This window comes from Lepidochelys kempii, chromosome 2, assembly GCF_965140265.1.
Source record: "Lepidochelys kempii isolate rLepKem1 chromosome 2, rLepKem1.hap2, whole genome shotgun sequence".
In the NCBI taxonomy this organism is placed as follows: Eukaryota; Metazoa; Chordata; order Testudines; family Cheloniidae; genus Lepidochelys; species Lepidochelys kempii.
In genome coordinates this window covers 14,937,408-14,962,352 of record NC_133257.1, presented here as the reverse complement: position 1 = coordinate 14,962,352, position 24,945 = coordinate 14,937,408, and the positions used below count along the sequence as shown (strand labels likewise).

General features: G+C 40.7%; 1 protein-coding gene across 4 annotated transcripts in view; it reads right to left on the bottom strand.

Annotated features, from left to right (window-relative positions):
* Positions 1-24,945, bottom strand: part of ZFAT (zinc finger and AT-hook domain containing) — a 140,637-nt gene that overhangs the window by 106,273 nt on the left and 9,419 nt on the right. For 3 of the 4 annotated variants that reach the window (XR_012157074.1, XM_073330062.1, XM_073330060.1), the window contains exons 2-3: positions 17,019-17,189; positions 5,571-5,834 (exon numbers count right to left, since the gene is read on the bottom strand). Coding sequence is in view for 3 of the 4 variants with exons in the window: in XM_073330062.1 (XP_073186163.1) it covers positions 5,571-5,834; positions 17,019-17,189 (435 nt within the window). In the remaining variant the exon portion in view is untranslated. Of the gene's footprint in view, positions 1-5,570; positions 5,835-17,018; positions 17,190-21,038; positions 21,261-24,945 lie in introns of those variants that run through there. The other variant, XM_073330063.1, reaches the window with a different exon arrangement.

Below are 24,945 nucleotides of genomic sequence, written 5' to 3'. Positions count from 1 at the left end.
AAGGACTTGCGGGATTCTCTGCTATTTTGCTGCTGGTGCTGTCCATGGACAGGGCCACATGGAGTTGGAGCCTGCCTCTGCAGCTGTGTTCCTGCTTGGGGGAGAGAGGAGAGTGGCTGTTCACATCTGAAACAATCATCATCATCACAAATGCAAAGGAATGTAGCCTCCTTGCAGATAAAGCACCACCCAGATCAATCTCTAGCTAGGCTTTAAGGTGGTCTGGCTGGATATTCAATCTATGTCCATTGTTGGCAATGTTATTGCTCCACCACAGCTTCTGGTGACCACGTGATCATCAGCTGTGAAACAACAGCAGGGCATCAAGAGATTTTTGAGAGGTCCATCTGGGTCACAGAATGATAGATGTGAGAAATGAGAGAGACCTGTTAGGTCTCTCAGTTCATTTCCTTGTGAACAATGCATAGAACTGTCTCCAGTACAATATGGCAGTGTTTTGTCCAGTTTAGTTTTAAATGTCCCATATGAAAGGGCTTCAGACACTTCACTGAAGAGACTGCTCCACAGCCTAATGCATCTTACTGTCTAGAAGTTTCTTGATATTTTCCCTTTTACTTCAATAATGCCCATCACAGTTGAGTTTACACATTTTAAATATTTGTAAATTTATCATAACCCCCTTAATCGTATCTTAACCAAACTAATTTTTCCTCAGTGAGCAAGTGAATAATGTGTTTTTATTACCTAGTTTCAACCCAGGAATCACACAAAAAGGTATATATTAGCTTTACCACTCTTTTAACCAGTAAGTGCACTTTATAATCATGAGCTTATTTTCATAGAAAGAACAGCTGAAATTATCAACTAAAAGTAGAATAGCATTATGCCATTCCATACACAGAAATAAGGAAGTTCAAAAACATGGTTGCCACAGCAATCATAATTTGGCACCGGAGAGTGTATGTAGGGTTTTTTAATATTACTGAATACACTTTTTAATTTAAGCCTTAATAAATGACACAATGTGGTGGAGTTACAGTTGCTATGGAAACCATAACTGAATTTCCTGGCTTTTGTGTGCGTGTAAGTTCTCAACTACTGTTTTGGGCTTTTTAAGTTTCTTGGTGCTTTTATTTTTTAAGACTAAAATAGTGAAATTTTGAACTGCCATATAAAATTGAAATGGTTGCACATAGAATTGACACATACTAAACTACTGCATGCTAATTAGGACTGCTGCACCTTCCTCTTTACCCTCCCATACCACACGTGCATAGGGTGTCCACCAGTTTCTGCCATTTATTTTCATCCTGTGCCAGTCTGTTCAGGCTTCTGAGTGTCATGTTGATGGATCTGGCTTCTTTCTCTATTGTTCTGTGTAATGTTTCTCTAGGTCACCCTCCTTTTTTTGTTTCCAGGTGGTGTCTATATAATTACTTGTGGTAGAAGTCGTGTTGGTAGCACTCTTAAAAACCCACTGTCGTCTTCTTACCACCTTTGATGTTTTAGATAGGTTTGTTCAACTGACAGTTTCTGATGTTGAACTCTTTCCAATAGTCTCTGAAGATCTTCCGTGGGCATTTACTTTGAAGTGAGTTGATCTTCTCATCAATTTCTGGTGCAGATTTTCTTGACTCTGGTGTTAAAAATACATATTTTTATGCTAGTGCCAATCATGCTACTTTTCCAAATCTTCTCAAGTTTATGGAAGTTGTTTGCTGCTTTTTATGTTCATTGCCTGACTCTAGCATGATGTCATTATCATTGCACATCTCACTCCCTACATAGAGAAAATGACTTACTTCGTCGAATGTTTCTTCAGCCACACTAATGGTTACTTTTGGGACATTGATAGCCACACATTTTGTCCTTCTCTTGTTGATGAAGAAACCTATTTATTTTGCTGTATATGCTGTGTCTTTTCTTCCATTAAGCAATATGTTGAACTAAGCAAGACAATGTCATCAGCAAAAATCAAGTCATCCAATTGTGCTTTATCATTTGTCCATAACATTCCTTGGTTGCCTTCTGTAGTTATTCTTCTCATGATATAGTCAAGGACTAGTCCAAACAATATGTGGGACATAATACACCCTTGTCTTAGTTCACTTGTCACTGAAAACCATTAGGTGATGCTGTCACCATCTCTGACTGCACATGCAGCATTATCATATATCCTTGATTATGCTAATTATTTTTGCAAGTATTCCATAATATGCCACAATTCTTCCAGGACTTTCTCTTAGTACACTGTCAAAAGCCTTCTGGAAATCTGTACAAAATTATCACAAGAGGTACTTCGCATTCCATACTTTGTTCTATAAAATGTCTGCAGTCTACGCAATGAGGACCTAGAAGTCCAGAGAAAATCTCCAAGGAGTCCAAAAGGGTCACTGTTGGACTTGATGTAGTACCAGGTCCTAACACCAATGCATCCTGTTCCTGGACTTGCTCCTATAAGAATGACGCTACTGAGATCTTGACTTGCATAAACAGGAGAGGATGTAGACCTTCTTTAATGGGCTCCTGATGCATGAATCCCACCTCTAACTCTGAAGAGGAGTAAGCATAGTCCAAAGGCCAAGGTGGTACGGTGGAGTGGCAAGGGACCAGGACTTAAACAGACCAACGAGATGTGGACATTACTGGAGGCTTTTCACAGAAGCCTTGCTGCACCACTGAGCATCCAGCTAGTGTCCAGACCCTCATGGCACTGAAAGTGTGGGTACCAAAGATTATCCCAGTACCGGGGCTTGTACAACAGGGACAGGCGCCTGAACCTCCTCCTGCATCAGCAATGAATCCAGAACCAAGAGTCAAAGATGGTCCCCAGTCACCACGTAAGACTCAGGTGTTGTTGGTACCGAGAGCATACAGTGTACCACAGACTAAGCTGAAGCTGTAGAAGGTTCTGGCAATAGAGTCTGTCTCAACAATATCGAAAGAGGTGCCAGAATCTACACCTCTACATTGCTAGATGATGAATATAGTACCATGCACTCTCGGATGCAAGTCCATGGGGCCGGATGAGTTGCATCCGAGAGTGCTGAAGGAATTGGCGGCTGTGATTGCAGAGCCATTGGTCATTATCTTTGAAAACTCGTGGCGAACCGGGGAAGTCCCGGATGACTGGAAAAAGGCTAATGTAGTGCCAATCTTTAAAAAAGGGAAGGAGGAGGATCCTGGGAACTACAGGCCAGTCAGCCTCACCTCAGTCCCTGGAAAAATCATGGAACAGGTCCTCAAAGAATCAATCCTGAAGCACTTGCATGAGAGGAAAGTGATCAGGAACAGCCAACATGGATTCACCAAGGGAAGGTCATGCCTGACTAATCTAATCGTCTTTTATGATGAGATTACTGGTTCTGTGGATGAAGGGAAAGCAGTGGATGTATTGTTTCTTGACTTTAGCAAAGCTTTTGACACGGTCTCCCACAGTATTCTTGTCAGCAAGTTAAGGAAGTATGGGCTGGATGAATGCACTATAAGGTGGGTAGAAAGCTGGCTAGATTGTCGGGCTCAACGGGTAGTGATCAATGGCTCCATGTCTAGTTGGCAGCCGGTATCAAGTGGAGTGCCCCAAGGGTCGGTCCTGGGGCCGGTTTTGTTCAATATCTTCATAAATGATCTGGAGGATGGTGTGGATTGCACTCTCAGTAAATTTGCGGATGATACTAAACTGGGAGGAGTGGTAGATACACTGGAGGGGAGGGATAGGATACAGAGGGACCTAGACAAATTGGAGGATTGGGCCAAAAGAAATCTGATGAGGTTCAATAAGGATAAGTGCAGGGTCCTGCACTTAGGATGGAAGAACCCAATGTACCGCTACAGACTAGGGACCGAATGGCTAGGCAGCAGTTCTGCGGAAAAGGACCTAGGGGTGACAGTGGATGAGAAGCTGGATATGAGTCAGCAGTGTGCCCTTGTTGCCAAGAAGGCCAATGGCATTTTGGGATGTATAAGTAGGGGCATAGCGAGCAGATCGAGGGACGTGATCGTTCCCCTCTATTCGACATTGGTGAGGCCTCATCTGGAGTACTGTGTCCAGTTTTGGGCCCCACACTACAAGAAGGATGTGGATAAATTGGAGAGAGTCCAGCGAAGGGCAACAAAAATGATTAGGGGTCTGGAACACATGACTTATGAGGAGTGGCTGAGGGAGCTGGGATTGTTTAGCCTGCAGAAGAGAAGAATGAGGGGGGATTTGATAGCTTCTTTCAACTACTTGAAAGGGGGTTCCAAAGAGGATGGCTCTAGACTGTTCTCAATGGTAGCAGATGATAGAACGAGGAGTGATGGTCTCAAGTTGCAGTGGGGGAGGTTTAGATTGGATATTAGGAAAAACTTTTTCACTAAGAGGGTGGTGAAACACTGGAATGCGTTACCTAGGGAGGTGGTAGAATCTCCTTCCTTAGAGGTTTTTAAGGTCAGGCTTGACAAAGCCCTGGCTGGGATGATTTAACTGGGAATTGGTCCTGCTTCGAGCAGGGGGTTGGACTAGATGACCTTCAGGGGTCCCTTCCAACCCTGATATTCTATGATTCTATGATACCAGGGAGCAGCTAGCTGGGTCTGATTTAGTTCTAACCTCAGTACCAGACTTCTTTCTATGGGTCTCCATTAGGGACCTCACTCTCAAAGAAGAAGTAGACTTCTGGCTAGAGGAACTCTAAATACCTGACTTCTGGCATTTCATGAAACTGGAAAAGGATCACACCTTCTCCCTAGTTCCTTCTGATGAGCGGAACCCACCAAGTCTGATAGTTCACTCTGAGATGGAGTCTGAACCCCTGCTACTGAGCGGCTGGGTTCCAAGTGGGGATGCAAAGCTGCCTCCATCAGGATATGCCAAAGTCAAATTTCCCTCAACTTCTTAGACCTGGTCTTAAACCCTCTATAGATAGGGTACTTATGCCTTACGTGACCTCTCCTAAACACTTTAAATAGCTAGAATGACTGGCATAAATTTGTTACACCAGAACAGCACTTAAATCCCAGGGACAAAGACATGCCCTGGTACCAAACTTAAAGCCCAAAGAAATATATATATAAAATGAAACAAATGTCTAAAATGAGTACTGCTATCACAATAATTCACTGACTAACAAACTATGTACAATGAGGAGTAGAAAAAAACTTTCTTTAAAAGAAGAAAGACAAAAGAGTGCAGCAAACATACACATGCACTCCAATCATGGGAGATGAGAAGGAGCTGAGGGAATCAGGATGGCTCTGCCCCTTTTCGTCCTCAGCTAGCAGCACGAGCATGCAGAGGGCACAGGTGCCACCGTGATAGTTACCACCCAGTTACCCAGTGCACTGGAGCATACACCTAAGGTGGAATGGACATGTGCAAGCACTTGAAGAAGAATCTTTGCTTCGGTCATCATCAGCACGTGCCCACCACACTATGACTTGAAGGGATTATCAAGCTGTCATTTTAAATAGATATATATCTAAACGTAAAACAAAATCTACATCCAGTATTCCACTCTAATTTAAAAACAATACAGTCTAGTATTAGGAGTTTTATCTACCATATCATATTCAAAGGGAAGAAGATTGGTCCACACGGTTACATGTCCTTTTGTAAGACATTTGCTTACCTGGATCTCCTTCTTCCTCTCCTTCATTTGAAACAATAATGCAGATGTGTTTTCTTAGCTGACGTGGGTTAGAGAACTTCCGACTACATTTCCGGCATTCCAAGTTGCCTGGTAAAACTTCAGCCAATTCTGTTCCTTCCTCTGGCCCTTGCTGTGTTTCCTCGCTTGGAATGCAGTTATTGTTTTCTGCTGATTCTTCGTCTGCACAGAACTTCTTAGTTGACCCTTTTGGTCTGCCCCTTTTTCTCTTCACTACAAGAAGTTCTATATAGGAAAATTAAAAAGAAGCTGTAATGCAATTTTGCTGGTTATTGGGAGGATTAATTAATGTATATACAGCTTCTTGAAAATGGAAAATGCTAAATAAAGTTCAAGAGCTTCTCCTTTTGAAATGTGAAAGTACTGTTAAAGTTTCACTCTCAGACTTTTCTTTTTTAGGAGTGACATTTGATGGTATTTCTGCCAGCTGCAAAGCAATAACACTTTGTATTATTGATACCAAATTCAAATTATTATACATTCATCAAAAATTAAAATGTAGGCATTCTTTTAAAATTACAGCATGTTATTTTATCAGTGTGTGCATTCCTTCTAGAAAGTTGTTCTGCTCTGTGTTTTCTGACTGGCACTTCACAGATCACAAGTTCTAGTCCTTGCCTAAATCTCATTTTAATTTAGATTAGTTCAAAGAAATTGCTGAAGTATTTCTTTGAAAAGTGCTGAGAAAAAGAAAGGCAGCTTAACTGTAAGTCATTTTTTTTTATCAAAAGCTTATTGCTTTATAACAAATTGTAGAAAATATAACAAGTTGCTTTATAACAACTATTCTTTAATTACTCTCATGATTCATAATTATTACCAAACTTGCAGGGAAGAAGTGAAAAAAAAATCTTGTTGGCAATGAGATTAAAATGTATTTCCTCCCCCCAAATACGCTTTTCTTAGCGAACACTGGAAAGTGTTAAAACCAGAAGCCTTTCACAAAGCTAAATAACTACTATATAATTTAGGCTTCCTGAGTACCCTTTTATTTTTTAAGTTAGATACATGAATGAGAAGTATTAGCACTGGAAAAAGAGCGAGATATAAAAGGAACCCCTCCTCTCACTGAAATCATGTTTACTGCTTAGATTTCTTTATTCACCATTCTGGTCACCTCAAGAGGACATTTGGAGCCATCCTCTTATAGTCTGAGCAGACCAGAAGCACCCATATCCTCAATAAGAAATTTTGTCTAGCGAAACTAGGTACTCCACTGTGAGGGGAAAATGTGTGGTAATCCATTGGGTGCTGGGGGCACTCAGGTTCTACTTTAAGGGGATTTCTTTCATGCTAGCCACCCATCATATCCCCTCTTTCACACTATAAAAGACATGGATCTATGTCTCCCCTGCTGGATATGGTCTTATAGCCCTACCAGTTCTACATACAGTACTATCTGGGGAATAATAGGCAGGATATTGTTATAATAGGCATCACAGGAACTTGGTGGAATGAGGATAATCAATGGGACATGGTAATACCAGGGTACAAAGTATATCGGACTGACGGAGTCCATCATGCTGGTGGGAGAGTGGCACTATATGTTTAAAAAAGAATAGTCAAATAAGGTGAAAAACTTAAATGAATCAAACTGAAGCACAAAATCCCTATGGACAGAAATTCCATGCTTGAATAAGAAGATATAGCAGCAGGAATATACTACCGACCACTTGACCAGGATGGTGACAGTGATTGTGAAATGCTAAGGGAGGTTAGAGAGGCTACACAACCAGAAACCAAAATAATAATGTGTGATTTCAACTATCCCCATATTGATCGAGTAAATGCCACTGCAAGATGTGATGCAAAGATAAAATTTCTAGACACCATAAATGACTGCTTCTTGGAGCACCTAGTCCTGGAACCCACAAGGGGGAGAGGCAATTCTTGATTTAGTCCTAAGTGAACCACAGGATCTCGTCCAAGAGGTAACTATAACTGAAATGCTCAGTAATAGTGACCATAATGTAATTTAAGTTAGCATCCTTGTAGAGGGGATAATACCAAAAGGGTCCACCACAGTAGCATTTAACTTTAAAAAGGGGAAATATACAAGAATGAAGATGCTAGTGAGATGGAAGTTAAAAAGAGCAGTCACAAGAGTAAAATGCCTGCAAGCAGCACAGGGACTACTAAAAACACCATAACAGAGGCTCAAATTAAAAGTAGACCCCAAATCAAAAAAGATAGTGGGAAGACCAAAAGACCACCACCATAGTTAAACAGCAGAGTAATAGAGGCCATTAGAGGTAAAAAGGCATCCTTTAAAATTTGGAAGTCAAATCCTAATGAGGAAAATAGAAAGCAGCACAAACTCTGGCAACTAACATGTAAAACTATTGTAAGGCAGGCCTAAAAAGAATCTGAGAAACAACTTGCTGAAGACACAAAAATTAACAATAAGAATTTTTTAAGTATATCACAAGCAGGAAGCCTGCCAAACAGGCAGTGTGGCTACTAGATGACAAAGGTGTTAGGGGAACACTCAAGAAAGACAAGGCCACTGCAGAGAAGCTGAAAGAATTCTTTGCATCCGTCTTCTCTGTAGGGGATGTGTGGGAGATACACAGATCAGAGCTATTCTTTTTGGGCAATAAATCCAAAGTACTGTGCCAAATTGATCTGTCAATACAAGACATTTTTGAACAAATTAATAAACTGAACAGTAATAAGTCACCAGGACCAGAAGGTATTCACTCAAGAGCTCTAAAGGAACTCAAATATGAAATTGTAGAACTACTAGCTGTAATATGTGACCTATCACTGAACTCAGCCTCTGTACCAAATGACTGGAAGGTAGTTAGTGTAACACCAATTTTTTTTTAAAAGGTGTCCAGAGGAGATCCTGGTGATTGCAGGCTGGTGAGCTTACCTTCAGTACCAGGGAAATTAGCTGAAACTATAGTAAAGAAAAGAATTATCAGACACATAGATCAACACAATTTATTGAAAGAGAGTCAACATGGCCTCTGTAAAGGGAAGCTATGCCTCATCAATCTATTAAAATTATTTGAAGATGTCAACAAGCATGTGGATCAGGGTGATACAGTTGATACAGCGAACTCGGATTTTAAGAAAGCCTTTGACACCGTCCCTCACCAAAGACTCTTAAGCAAACTAAGCAGTCATGGGATAACAGGGAAGCTCCTCTTGAGGATGAAAGATAGGAAACAAAGGGTAGGAATAAATGACTGGCTTTCACAACGGAGAGAGGTGAACAATGAGGTCCCCCAAGAATCTATGCTGGGACCAGTCCTGTTCAACAGATTCACTAATGGTCTGGAAATGTGCGTAAACAGTGAATTGGCAAAGCTTGCCGCAGTACAAAATCATTCAAGATAGTTAAGTCCAAAACTCATTGAAAAGAGTTAAAAAGGATCTAACAAAACTGGGTGGCTGGGCAACAAAATGCAGATGAAATGCAATGTTGATAAGTGCAAGTAATGCATGTTGGACAAAATAATCCCAACTATACATACAAAACAATGGGGTCTAAATTAGCTGTTGCCACTCAAGAAAGATCTTGAAGTCATCGTGAACAGTTCTCTGACTACATATCCACAATGTCAAAAAAGCGGCAGTCAAAAAAGCTAACAGAATTCTAGGAACTACTAGGAAAGGGATACGTAGAAAACAAAATATCATAATGCCACTATATAAATCCACAGTGCACCCATACCTTGAATATTGTGTCCAGTTCTGGACACCCCATCTCAAAAAGGATGTTGTGGAACTGGAAAAGGTTCACAGAAGGGCAACAAAGATGGTTAAAGTTAAGAAAAGGCTTCCATACAAAGAGATACTAAAAGGATTAGTGCTGTTCATCTTAGAAAAGACACAACTAAGGGTGGATACGACAGAGTTCTGTAAAATCATGAATGGTGTGGAAAAAGTGAATATAGAAATGTTATTTACCCTTTTTTCCCACAACACAAAAACCAGGGGTCACCCAATGAAATTAACAGGAAGCAGGTTTAATAGAAACAAGAGGAAGTACTTTTTCACACAACACACAACTAACCTGTGGAACTCATTGCCATGGGATGTTGTGATGGCCAAAAGTATAACTGGGTTAAAAAACTAAGCATAGCTAAATTCACGGAGGATAGGTCAATTACCCAAGATGGTCAGCAAAGCCACCCCATTCTCAGGGCAACTCTAAACCTCTGACTCCCTGAAGGAGTAGAAGACAGTGGTGAAGCATTCCATTATTATCCTGTTCTGTATACTCCTGCTGAAGCTCTGGTACAGACCACTGCCAGAGACAGGATACAGGGCAAGATAGACCATGATCTGACCCAGTATGGCAGCACTTATATTTTTAGGTTGTCGATTTCTTTTCCCAGAATAGTGGGGCTAGCTTGACACTAAGTGAGATTACCCACATTGATGCTAACAGAGAGGAGGGGCATATGATAGGGTGTTATATCCCATCTGGATCTTCAGAGGACTCTGGATATAAGGGCAGGAGCATCTGGAGAAGAATCAGACTCAAAAAACCCTCAATCTACTGTACTTCTCAGCAGGATTCATGGACCAGATAAGAAAGGTTCTTGGGAGTTATAGAAAAATCAGTGCATGTGTCTGGAAGAGTTCACCATGTCCCATTTAGAATCAACATTACAACAGGTGGAGCCTTCTTCAGCACTTTGGAATTAACGGAAGGGTTAAAAGACTATTCGGAGTTTTATTATAGCACACAGTAACTTTGACTTGCGACAAATGCAATGAAGGCGGCATAAAAGCACAGCCAGTGATCTTTAAAATATCACAGAGAAGAGAACAATGAACCAGCACCCAAAAAATCTTATATTCTGCCAATAATCTTACTTAAGTGTTCAGGGAAAGCAAGCAAACAAAAAAGATGCATGCAGGATTTTAAGATACATTTATGGAGGCAATACTGGAGAGGTCCTTTAATTCTAAGTGTCTAAATTAGATACGTTTCAAAACCTTGCTATTCTCTTCATGCTGTTGTGAAAAAAGAGGAATAATCTATTAGATTATTCTGCTTGGAATTTTACACATCTACTGCTATTTCTCTTTCCACCTCTTCTTTGAAGCTGTACATGATCAAAACAGAGGGAAAAGCCATAAAATAGAAGTTTTGTGGTTGCAGAAGGAGAAGTGCAAAGTAGTCAATCAGTTACTGCCATTCCAATGGTTTTAATTAGGACATTTTGAGTATCAGTCAAGCTAAAATACATTCCAAAAGTTAAATCTGAACTGAGCTCATTACAGAGAAATTTCGATTTCCACTGCTCTCCTTCCAAGAACTTTCACAAAGTGGTATTAATAACTAAAATGATTGTCTAAAGCTCTTTATCAAGTATTTGTTTAAGCCAAAGCCCATCCTCTTTGTGAAAAATTGAGACTGACATGTAAATGTAAAATTCTTAAATGACATAAAAAGGAGATGCTAAAAGGACAGTCATGATGATTTTCAAACACATGGGGCAAAAATCTCATGAAGTAGGTTAATCTAGGCCGTATGAAAAATAATTAATAAATGAAGTCACATAGAATGGGAGAGAGTGGGGGAAGAGAAGAGGGAAAGAAAGAACAAGAAATTATGGAAGGAAAAGGAGGCATCTTATTCAAAATCCAAATGAGCAGGAAGGAAATACAGGGTAGCAGTAATCATTTTACTATTTTCAAGGGAAGAGGAAAACATTGTGTCTAGTTGCAGTTTTGACTGTTTAAGGAATACAGTAAAGTTTTCACTGAGTACCTCAAGCATTAGATGTTAAGCACAGCCCAGAAAACCTCCTTGTAAATAGGACAAAAAATTACTCTTGCACATTACCTTCAGCAGCCCTTGACCATCTGTGTTCTGAAGGTTTAGGTTATCCAAATCAAGTGAAAATATAGCTTTTCCAATAATTAAAAATGACGTCAAGAAAAGACAGGCAGTTTGGAGGCCCTCAAAATTTTCCATGTACCTCCACACACAACCTTTAATGGTCATGTCAGTTGAGACAAGTGTAGCAATCAATATTTGGCCCCTTGAGTTAAACACGTTAACATGCCGCCAAAAAAAAAAGAGAGAGATTTCTCCTTGTATCTATTGATAAAAAGGTCTTCATGGGCCTAATGTGTCAAACCTAACACACCAAGTATAGATTTGGATAAAGCTCAGGTTACTATGAAATAAGTAAGTCCAGAGATTTAATATGTTAATAAAGCTACATTTCTCTCTTTCCATAAGGCTTTTACTGTTCTTCCATAACAGTCACCACCTTCAGGATACTATACAAAACCTTATTAAGCATGTTATCCAAAAAGAAATCAAGTGAGACAAGCAGTAGGTAGAAGAGGAACAACTCTTCTTGGATGACTAACATTTTAAGAGATGTATTTTATTCTCTCTGCTTTCTTTAAATTTACATTTACTTTAAAAAAATGAAATAACAGTTAAGATACTAAGTAGTCTAACTCTTTAGAGGTCTGGTAGTTCCTGCCTCTGGAATGCAGGACTGCCTTCAAGGTAATGATTTGATACATGAGTCAAGGAGTTTGTGGGTAAGGTCAAGCACTCTCCCTCAAAATGACGCTTCAACGTCCCTTCCCCATCAAGGGCTTGATTTGCAGAGATTCCCAAATATTTTTATGGGGCTTGTTGATAATTTCTTGGTAGCAGAATACCCTGGAACATGAGAGCTCACACAAATTTTGGTTTAAATGAATTAATCATGACCTGGAAATTCTGAGAGGCTTTAGATGTCTGTAAAAGCTTTCCTCTTCTCCCTTTCCACTTTACTGTTGCCTGAAAAGGCTGTATTTCAAACAGTTACGCAGTATGAGTTATTTTTTCTAAGTGTGATGTTTAATAATGCTGCAGTCACTTAGACAAAAATTCCAAATGCCTCTCTGACCACACTGGCCCTCTACCATTCATAATATTGAACCTACATCGACATTGCTATAACAAATAAAAACAAAAATAGAAAATCTTCTTTTTCCTCTGTGCATTTGACATCACTTTATGTAGAGTCAGTTGCATTCTACCAACAGCATAAAGGTCAGTCAAGTTTTAACCCTTGCCATAAAAGATACTTAACATCAACAGGGGAACAGAGAGATCATTTAACATTTTATTTGTTTAAAATCAGGACATATTATTTAAAGGGTGTTCAATGAGAAATTGGAACATTTTTAAATTAGTAATTTTTTAAAAAAAATCAAGACAATGGCATCCCTTAAAATACCCCCAATAATATCTCATTAAAAATCCATAGCTATTTCTGATTATTTCTACCCTGCACCACAAGCTTCTCCATAGCAATCTTCATGCTGATCAGTATTGGATGCAGACGAGAACATGTTGGGAAGACATTCCATGATATATAATTAAATCCCCACAGACCAAAAAAAAAAAAAAAAAAATGACGACACTTAAAAAGAGACTAATGGAATAAACTACATAAAACTATTTTTAGACTGCTGTTTTCCAGAAATTATTCACACAGGCTTCTTAAAATGAGTCAATTTAATGATCATCAACTGTCTGAAAAAATTGAATGAATGCATCCGATGAAGTGAGCTGTAGCTCACGAAAGCTTATGCTCAAATAAATTTGTTAGTCTCTAAGGTGCCACAAGTCCTCCTTTTCTTTTTGTGAATACAGACTAACACGGCTGCTACTCTGAAACCTGAAAAAATTCAGAACATGTGTACAGTGCTGTCCAAAATATGTCTATTGATGATCCCCTTGTGTTATTGTTCAGAAAAATTATTTTTAGAATTATTCCCTTGAAGTTTCCCTAGTACAGACTCATATTATACAGAGCACTGTAAAAAGTCCAGGAATTATTTGTGTTGTATTGCAATAAATAATCCAGAGACACCAACATGACCTCCTGACTACCTCCAAGACTAGCCCTGCCCCCACCCCCAACCCACTCAATAGTGAAATATTTTGGATGTACTCACCCGGCAGCGCTCCAGGTCTTCGGCGGCACCTCAGCAGCAGGACCTTCAGTGCCGCCAAAGACACCCAGAGCAAGTGAGGACCTGCCGCTGGGTGAGTAAAAGCGCTGCAGCGGGTGGCTCCTCTTTTTTGGATTGCTCCCCCTGTTCCCTCCACCTGGCTATGCGGCTGACTAAATATATGTGGCAAATTTGTACATAGACATGTATTTTAGCACAGAATGACATGGTACCATACAACTTAACAGAAAAGTTTAATGAAAAATCAGTTGTGCATCAGAGAGCACAAGTCTTGGGAGAAAAGATTTGGGTTTGTTTTTTTATTCTGTGGGGGACAGTTTAATGAATGGATGAAAAGATTGTACATTTTAGGTGCATCAGTTTATTCTTCATTCCTTCTGTCTCTCTACCTCTCACCCCTCTTTCAATCCTATGTAATATGTAGATTATGTAGTGACAATCTGAACCTGCATCCCCCTATACCACCAACCATGCTGATGCAGTGGCAGTTCAAGGATCTCAGCCTAACCAGGGTTAGGTAGAGTAGAAAACGATCCTGGTGATTCATGAGATGGCATTCTTTCTTGAGTTGGTATGAACAAACACCTTAGCATGGTGTTAGAAGGGCAGAGGGTGTCTTTCAAATGAGACAAAAAATAAGAGGCCCTGACCTTTTGCTAGAAGAAGATTGCACTGCACTTTTTGTAAGTTTATTAGTGTTAACTCAAGAATCCCGGCCAAATTCCAACGTGGGCAGTATGTGTTCTGCCTCATCTAAATTTCCCCTGGAGTTTCAATTGGAAAAGCTTGTCTTGTTCTTATAACTTAATATTTATATTTGCAGAAGAACAGAGGCCCCACAGCACCAGCAAATACATACATGATACCTCTCCCATAGAGCTAGACAAGGGTTCTCAAACTGGGGGTTGGGACCCCTCAGGGTGTCATGAGGTTATTACATGGGGGGGTCATGAGCTGTCAGCCTCCAACCCAAACTCCGCTTTGCAACCAGCATTTATAATGGTGTTAAATATATAAAAAATTGTTTTTAATTTAAAGGGGGGGGGGTCGCACTCGGAGGCTTGCTACGTGAAAGGGGTCACCAATACAAAAGTTTGAGAACTACTGAGCTAGAAGATGGTGGCCTTAAAGGTAAGTTTAGAGAGGATGTTGCATTCAAAAGAAGCAGTGTATCCTAATCTGTCATGCAGGCTTACTTAAATGGCTGCCACTTTCCACATCAGAGATGTCTGTACTTCAGTGTTGGACATAGCAATATTTATGAGTAATCTGTATTATCAGTAGCAACATTTGTCAAAGGGTATTGGGACCCATTTGAACAAGAAATGATATAAAAATGTAAAATCAGTATTACTGAAGATAAAAATGGTTAAGATAAAACTAATTGTTGAAGGCAGCATGATCTAACTACTGAAAGCATATAGATCTTATAAACTTGAGATAAGGAGTAACAATAATAATAATATTTAGTACTTACCTAGTATTTTACAGTTTCATAATGCTACAAAAACATTAATTATTCCTCAGATAGAACTCCTAAAAGGTACATATTCCAGAGAGGGCTCCAATAAAACCTCAACATTCACCAACTCAGGCACCTGTAATAACCTTGGCTTTTTCCTATTCTTACAATGCAGACCACGCTGTCTAGCAAAGTACAATTTTGTTGTATATCACTCAACAAGCACTTAAAAGAGATTGTTATTTCTAGATGACCAGCACTCAGTCATACCCAGTCACATCTGTTATAGTATTAACCTGGCTGAAGTACACAGAAGAGAAGCACATCAGGCCTGACTGAGCAGAATTTTATAAGAAAAAAGACGTTCACTCCCTTGTCCACTGTAGATTTCACTACAGGAAAGGAAAATGTAATGTCATGAAGGAATATTTCCCACAAAATCCCTTACCTCACTCCAGTGAAGAGTGCAATAAATATCCTACATTTTCCAACAGACTACTGAAAACTACAACAAAAAGCTTGTGCTATCTACAGTAGAGGAGCAAATACTTATATGGGTTGAAAATCTTTAAGTTGTGGGGAACTCAGTTAATAAGACTGAAATATTCTTATGGGTGGTAGGAGTTGTTATATGTAATTTGAAAAAGCTGCAGCCATATGGTCTAGACAAAGCAAATTAAGGCTAACAGAAAAGAATTATTCAGACAGCTTTATGAGAAGACAACTTTAAAAAATAGCACAGCTGTTACTTTTCATCATAATTAGATATGCAAAGTAGTGATGGCAACATTTCTTAAGTAAAGCTGCATAAGTCTGATACCTCTTTATTTATTTATTATTTGTTAAGCACTGACAGTGTGTTTAGCTCCTTACAAGACACAAAATGCAGACAGTCCCTGCCACACATGCAAAAAAAAGTTCACAAAACTAAATACTAAAAAATACATATATATTGTAAAATGGAAGTAAGTTTCACTGTGTTCAGAGATACTATCTACAATTTGTGAAGAGTTACTGGGAACAAAACTATGACGAAGGAAGATGTATTCCGCATGCCTGAGATCTTCATTCTGTGTAGATTTAACCCAATTATAAAGCCATCAATCCAGACTGCTAGTTAGTAAATGAAGACCTACCATATGCATATGCTATAGATATGAAAAGTATTATTTAAACTGGCTTCAGTATGTTTTTTAAAAAATATGTTTTTATATACTCTGGATAGAATTTAGCAGTCACATGACCAGGTATTCACAAAATCTTGGTAGTTCTGTAAAATAAAGGATTAGCCAAAAATATAAAACAGTTGTCCGCTAGGGCTCAAGAAAGAACGTGCTATCATGAAATCTGAATTATTTTAACCCCCACATTATCACAAAGATTTGCAATTACTCTCAGCAGTGGAGGAAATTACATTTATTACCATGGGTAGCTGATGATAATTATTTTGTGTAACTAATTCAACCTTTGACTATTGGATGGCTTAATTTAATAGCACTAGTGTCTATGCACAATTATAAATTATGAATCATGCTATTTCCATCTTTGCATAGAGTGATGATATCTGAAATGGAAATCACACAGAGTTAGACAGACATCTTGAGGCAACATTCAATCAGCTACCTTGGCAAAGTCTGCAGATGCTTTTTTCCTGATGTGCTGGCTGATTGTCTAGGCAAACTTAACTGTTTCCACCGTTAGTGCTAGACAATGTTAGTCACAAAGCTCCAAATTAAAGCTTCAGGAAGAAGGCTGAGAAACACTTGACATTTAAAATCAATAAACCAATATAATCATCCTGTAGCACATGCTGAGTTTTTCCAAGTCCCTTTTCCTATCCATTTTGTACTGAACAAAACTCAGTTTTAAGTAATGAAAACTGATCTCTACAGAAACAAATCATGTAATTATACACAGTTTAGTCATCACAGCACATTTTTTTTTAAATTAAATTGGTAATTGGAAATTGCATCCCCGTCAGTTTGTGCCAGTACCTTCTCCACTTTTGCTTGTATTTGCGGGTGCTGTAAGTGGTCTGAGAGGAATAACAATGTCATCCACATTAATCCCATCTTCTGCATGCTTCTCAGAGACATGAGACAACAGTTCTGACTGATTCGGTGAAAATAAGTTACAAAGTTTACACATGAAGATGGAATTGATTCCTAAAAAAATAGAGAGAGAATCATTAACATTTCTGACATCAACAGTTTACTTAAAAACCTACTAGTCACGCAGATTATTTTTTTTTACCCAAACCAGCTAATCATCAACTGCGAGGAGGACTACATTATAGTTTTAAATTAGTATTTTTTATAGAAAACAACATTAGGTAAGTCAAGAGCAAAGTAAAGGAGAACACTTCCTCCCCTCCATCTCCTCACAGCCAGGAGAGAGATATGGATGGACACACACACACACACTTTCCAAGGGGCAAAAGAATTAAAAGCTCCTTTTCTTTTTCAGTATCACTGTGGGATTCCACTTCAAGCTTATCAGACACCGACTAGTCAAAAGATGATACAAGATGGCGTCCTGAACAGATTCCAGCAACAGCACCCTGATAAATATCCCAGCATTTTACCCTCAGTTAACAGCTCTGTATGGCAAGGGAAGCTGAGCGTCACACCAGGTTTATGCACCTGGACCTCATCTCCCACTCACTTATCCTTTGTATCTGCCTCTAACTAGTAAATCTCACCTTCCAACTGGTAGGTGTTCAGTACATTTTTCAAGCTCTATGGTATTGTGTGATTCATTTCAGATTTTTACCATATTTGACTCTGTTTTCTTTCACATACAGTTGTCACTCCCCATCCACCTCCCATGAGACCTACTCTGTCATTCCTATATATTTTGTACCCTAGTATTATCATGTCCCACTGATCATCTCATGAGCTTCTCCATACCACTCAGCTTTCCCCTAGCTGTTATTTTAAAAATTCCTCTATGACTAGGGCCCTACCAAATTCACGGCCATGAAAAACACATCACGGACCATGAAATCTAGTCTCCCCCAGTGAAATCTGGTCTTTTGTGTGCTTTTACCCTGTACTATACTGATTTCTCGGGGGAGACCAGAGTTTCTCAAATTGGGGGTCCTGACCCAAAATGGAGTTGCAGGGGGTCACAATGTTATTTTAGAGGGAATTGTGGTATTGTCACCCTTACTTCTACACTGCCTTCAGAGCTGGGTGGCCGGAGAGTGGCGACTGTTGGCCAGGTGCCCAGCTCTGAAGGCAGTGCCCGCCATTAGAAGAGCAGAAGTAAGCATGGCAATGCCATACCATGCCACCCTTATTTCTGCGCTTCTGCCTTCAGGGCTGGGCGGCCGAAGAGTGTTGGCTGCAAGCAGCAGCTCAGAAGTAAAGGTGGCAATACCATACCACGCTGTCTTTACTTCTGCACTGCTGCTGGCAGCGGCTCTGCCTTCAGAGCTGGGCTCCTGGCCAGTAGTCGCCGCTCTCCAGCTGCCCAACTCTGAAGGCAGCACCACCGCCAGAAGCAGCACAGAAGTAAGGGAAGCAGTGCCACAATTCCCCATACAATAACCTTGCAACCTCCCTGACAACTCCTTTGTGGGTCAGGACCCCTAAAACTACAACACCGGGAAATTTCAGATTTAAATAGCTGAAATCATGAAATTTACTATTTTTAAAATCCTATGACCATGAAATTGACCAAAATGGACCCTGAATTTGGTAAGGACCTAGCTATGACCTTTTAAACTTTACATGCCAGCAATCTGGTTCTATGTTGGTTTAGGTGGAGCCCAGCCTTCCTGTATCGGCTCCTCTTTCCCAAAAGGTTTCCCACTTCCTAATCAACATAAATCCCTCCTCTGATCACCATCGTCTCATCCACACATTGAGACCTGCAGTTCTGCCTATCTAACTGGCCCAGCGCATGGAAATGGAAGCATTTCAGAGAATGCTATCATGGAGGTCCTGGACTTTAATCTCTTATCTAGCAGCCTCAAATTGATTTCCAGGACCGCTCTCCTACCTCTCTCTATGTCACTGGTCCTACATGTACCACGACCACCAGTTCCTTCCCAACACTGTACATAAGCCTGTCTAGATGTCTCAAGAGGTCTGCAACCTTTGCACCCAGCAGGCAATTCACCATGTGCTTCTCCTGGTCATCAAAAACCCATCTATACATATTTCTAACAACTGAATCCCACATTACTATTACCTGGCTCTTCCTAATAACAGGAGTTCCCTCCCCTGGAGGGATATCCTCAGTGTGAGAGGATACCACAAAATCATCTGGAAGGAGGGTCCCAACTATGGGATCATTTCCCTCCACTCTAGTTTGATGTTCTCCTTCCCCAAGACTTTCATCCTTTTCAAAAGCATAGAGAACATCAGATTGGGGTGGGACTGCTCTGCTGTGTCCCAGAAAGTCTCCCCTATGTATTTCTCTGTCTCCCTTAACTCTGCCAGTTCCATCACTTTGGTCTCAGGAGTCCATACTCAGTCTCTTAGGGCCATGAGCTACGTGCACAAATGCACACGTATGACACCTGCCCACAAGGCAAATAATTGTACTACTCCTGGGGGAATTCTGTGCCAAAAAATTAAAAATTCTGTACCCAATATTTTAAAATTCTGCAAATTTTATTTGTCAAAATAACACTACATAATCACGTCAGTTTCAATTATTTTGGTAATTTATTTCAAAATTCCTGTTAGCAAGTATGTCTGTAACAATACAAATAGAAAAACTCCCCCAGGAGTAGAGAGTTAAAGAAACCCCTACGACAACCTAGTTCTTGTTTCTCTCCCTCCTCCCCCCCCCCCGCCCTTTGAGCTCAGCCAGGGGGTCAAACACCCACAACCCCTCCACCTGAGTCTAGCCACAGCCCCCCCCCCCCGACCAGACAAGCAGCCCCCACCCCTCCAGAGCCCAGACGTAGACCCCCCAGGCCAGACAGCCACCCCCCTCTCTCCCCAAGCCCAGCTGTGGTCCCCCAGCCCAGACACCAGCCTCCCTCCCCCCCTTGGCTCCCCAGGCCAGACAACAACCCCCTTCTGCCCCCCCGACCCCAGCCATGACCCCCACCCCCATCCCAGACACCCATTCCCCTACCACAAAGGGATCCAGAGGGAGAAACAGCCTGTTGCTGGGTCCCAGGCTTGTGTGGAGTTTCCTGCCCACCACCATCTCCCTTCCCTCAGGGCATGTGGGTAACTGCAGCTACCAGGAACTCTCTACTCTCACGCCATCTCCCCCCCCTCCCCCCGGCAATGTCTTCTATGTGCAAGCTGCACTCTCCTGGGTCCAGCGGACCCTAGTGGTAGCCAGTAGCACTGCAGCCCATTTATGTCACGGAAAGGAAATGGTGGGCCAAAAACATTAATTTCTGTAAAATTCTGCATTGTGCAGTGGCACAAAATTCCCCCAGGAGTATCATACATGCTGCATTCAGTGCAATAAACTTGATAGCCTCCCCTCTGCTGCTGGACTTGTGTGCATTATTTTTACTCTTGTGGGGGTATTTTTGTTTGTTTTTGGGGTTGGGTTTTTGGTTTTTTTGTTTTTTTTTTTTTAATGACAGCATCCTCTCGTTTTGTCTTTGGAGATAGTTGTATTATTCTCAAACTAATGCACAGAGCATACATCTACAGCTCCTTTAACATCATATGTTGCAGGAAAACTCTTAAAATTATGTTTCATTAAATTATGTATGTAAGCTGTTATTTAAAGTACATAATGTGTTCTCAAAAGATCAGTATGGCTCCTTCCCAGCCATTCTGCAGCCTTGGGCACATACATATTATGGCAATTTTTAAAAATGCATATTACGTACGTGACAGAAACGCTCCTTGAATAGATTCCACTCTACTTGCTTAATATGTATTCATTTTATACGATGAAGCATATTATTTACTCAGTAGGTCAAAACTGTTCTTCCTAAATGTAAATATGTATTTAAGATTCGTGCTATGCAGAGTAAAAATACCTATGAACATTAAGCAAAAATGAAAAAGTTAATATGCAGTGGCTACCAGAGAGAGACGAATGCCCCAGTATTCAGATGACATTCACTTTCTGGAGTCTTATCTTCTAGTTGATATTCAGATTCCATTTGGTCTGCTCTCCCCTTCCTGAATCTTTGGGGAAAGGAAAAACTGACTGATTGGCCCACTTTCCACTGCCTCCTCATCCCTTCTTACATTTTCCTGGTAAGTGTCTTTAGGGTCATCTTTTTTCCCTCTCACTCTTAACAGCAAGAGTGCTAGAGGAAGAGTGACCAGCTGCTAGCAGAAGACTAATGAGTGCATAAACAAACAGTCAAATTATATATATATTTTACAGAAACCCAAAAGTGAAATAAGTGTCTGGCAATAATAATAAAAAACAGGGTCTCTCCCAAGGAGCTTACAAGATGATATCAGACATGGTATAATAAAAAGGGTACCAACACCATAAAGTAAAGGAAAAGTTGGAATATATGGAGCCAAAGGACAGAAAGGGTGGCAATGAAGAGTGTGGATTGTGGTAATGGGGAAATGTCACAGAGTAGAATGATGAGGAGTCCAGTGGCACCTTAGAGACAAACAAATTTATTTGGGCATAAGCTTTCGTGGGTAAAAAACCCACTTCTTCAGATGCATCTGGGTTTTTTACCCACGAAAGCTTATGCCTAAATAAATGTGCTAGTCTTTAAGGTGCCACTGGAGTCCTTGTTCTTTTTGTGGATACAGAATATCCAGGAGAGTAGAATGCAGAGGCTGGATGTGAATTAAGAAGGGAAATATAAGGCAATAAAACTGGAGTAGAGAAGTGAAAACAAGGAGAATGTTAGGAAGAATGGGCAGAGGGTGGAGGGCGCGGTCCAGGCAGCAGGAGAATAAGCGTGCTGATCATAGTTCTTAAACAATTAGGTGATGAGTAAGCAACTGACAGTTGATCAACCAGGTGCTAATTAGGTGGCGAAGAAACAGGGAGATTAATTAAATAGTCAATTAAGTGTAATGCATCAAATAAGCAATAAGTCAATTAAGTCTGCACAGAATCAATGATTAAGCAGTGGATAATTAATTAGGTGGGAAGTCAACAGAGCAATTAGACAGAAATTAAGTATGCAGAGAATCAAAGAAACCGTAAATTAATTATGTCGGTAAACAAATAATATGACTATCAGCCAAAAATATTAAAAAGTATTCAGTTTGCTAAATATATTTGATAGCTGTGTTATTTTAATAATCAAAAAGCTTCAAGTGACGTAAACCTAAATTTTAATCAAATTTTAAATGAAAAAACTGCCAAAATGAATTAACAAAAACAAAAACAAAAAACAACCTTCCTCCAAAAAACCCAACATTACAAACTAAGCAAGTAACAAATACAATTTATAAACAAGCTGTTTCTATACTTTGTCTTCATATTATTCTTCCAAATATCTCAAGCACTTTCCTAACTCCCAGAGATGTGGTAAGGCTTAATTAGCTAATGTCTGAAAAATATCTCCATTTTACTGATCAAGCATAAGGCATGGGTAGATTAAGTGACTTCCCAAGGTTATACAGCAAGTTGAATACCCTGGCACAGAACCCAGGTTTCCTGTCTCCCAGTCCCTTCCATTAATCACAAGACAACTTCCCTACCTTTTGATTTAAAGCACCACAAAAAAATTGTCTCAAACACGTAACACTCAACACTTTTCAAAGCTACAACAGAGCTTCATTTTAAAAAACATGGTTGAGATAAGATCACAAAATATGCTTTTAGACTGCCACGGTGATTATACAATGGGAACAGTCCAGAATTTTTTTTTTAACCAAATTGTAACCATTTTAAAATATTTTATATGGGAAAAAACTCACTGAAATTAAACTTGTCCAGGGCTGTTGCTTGGCAGAAAGAAAGAGGTATATTATCTCTATATATACTTACACATACATACAAGGCCAGCCTTAGTAGTCAACGTGGGCGCCATGAGGGGGGGGGGTTGTGCTGTCAAGAGGGTATTACAATAACTATCCCCCCTCCCTGCTGCCCTTGTCTGGCTCCGCCCCTGAGGCACGTTCAGCTCACAGCCACAGTCCATCTCCAGCCCCACTCCGCCCCCATTCTCTGCGCGGCTTGCATCTCTGCTCCATCCCCCTCCCTGCAGCTTCACCCCCAGCACCACCTCCAGCCCCAGTCCACCCCCATCACCCACTCTACCTGCACCTCCACTCCGCCCGCCTGCTCCTAGCCCCCGCTTCCCCGCCTCACTCTGCCCCCAGCCAAGCTCCACCACCCAACCCTGCTCCACGTACAGCCTCGCCCAGGGTGCCATTTTACAGAAGGCTGGACCTGCACACATACCAATACATCAAACAAATCCTGGTAATATGTATCCCAAGCAATTACCTAAAATTATCAACACAGCCAATATTTTAAAAGGTATATATCTAACAACACTTCTTGCAGTTCTGTAGGAGTCAAAAGCAACTCTAACTCCATAATTAAATGCAAAGTTAACCTCAGGATTAAGACCCTGATCCTACATGCACTTAGGCACATGCTTAAACTTAGGCATATGCCCAAGATCACATTACACCTTTGTGTCTTTCCTCCCAATTGTATTGTATACAGTAGAACCTCAGAGTTATGGACGCCTCAGAAATGGAGATTGTTCATGACTCTGAAATGTTCGTAACTCTGAACAAGACGTTTATGCTCCTCAGGGAGGGCTGCTCAGAGTGGGGGCTCACTGCTGTGCCTGCGAACTTCAGCATCTTCACCTCTTACCTGTAAGTGGCTGCCCGGTGATGGGGGGTGTGCACAGGCAGCTGGTTCTACCCCCTGGCTGCAAGGGTAATGAGTGAGGCACCCTGGGACACCATGGCATCAGTGGGCACCCGGTGCAGGCTGGGGCCCTTTAAAACTGAGCTGCTCCTCCAGAGTGGAGCATGCAGGCAGGAACTTGGGCTCCAGCAGCAAACATTCCAGGCCAGGTTCCAGCAGAAGCTCATGAAGTTTCTTTCCCAGGAGGGAACTGCGCCCCGGATTACAGGAAAGCTGCAGACCCATCCCCAGCACTAATCCTCCTCTGCCTGCTCCAGGGCTCACAGCTGTGCCTGTGAAATTCAGCATCCTCACCTCCTACCTGTAAGTGGCTGCCCTCCATGTGGCGAGTAGTGGGCGGGGACAGGCAGCGCAGATGTACCTACCTTTAAGATGCAATACAGGCACAATATAGTATTTACTGTTTGTTTGTCTCTGCTGCTGCCTGATTGCTTACTTCCCATTCCACATGGTGTCCGGTTGACCAGTCAGTCTGTAACTCTGTTTTTCATATCTTTGAGGTTCTACTGTAGTTCCTTCAGTTCATATTTTCTTCTCTCTTTAGTAATTCTTTCCTTCCTTAATTTACACCATTCTTCAGTTCCACTGTTTTGTTTGCATCCTAGCATATATATGTGCCATTTCAGTATTTCCCTTTCTTTCCCCTCCCCAATGTCTTTTATACCCTCTACTAAGTTCTCTTACTCTTCCCTCTCTATACCTAGCCACATACTCCTAAATTACATGTATACACCTCTATGCTCACTCACCTACACAGCCACAGGATACTTGTTTTCTTGCACCTCCCACAACCCTGCTTCTCCATTCTTCCATTTATGCCTTGGCTTTAGTGTGCAAAAAGTGTGTTCTTTATTCAAGTTAAAATCTTATTGAAGACAAAGCAGTTTGTAGTTTTCGTACGAGTTAGCAGGTCAACTTAAAAGCTTAGACTTTGTCTTCAGTGTCAAAAACGGTGGCTTTTCAGTTTGTATGTTACAGTGTGATAATTAACCTGTATTAGCTATCTTGCTGGAAAATCTTAGTGGACACAACTTGGTAGTTTTTACCATGATATAAGCAGGCAAGGTCAACACTATGCCCCTCTCATAGGTGAGCCTGCCTAACCACATCACAGTA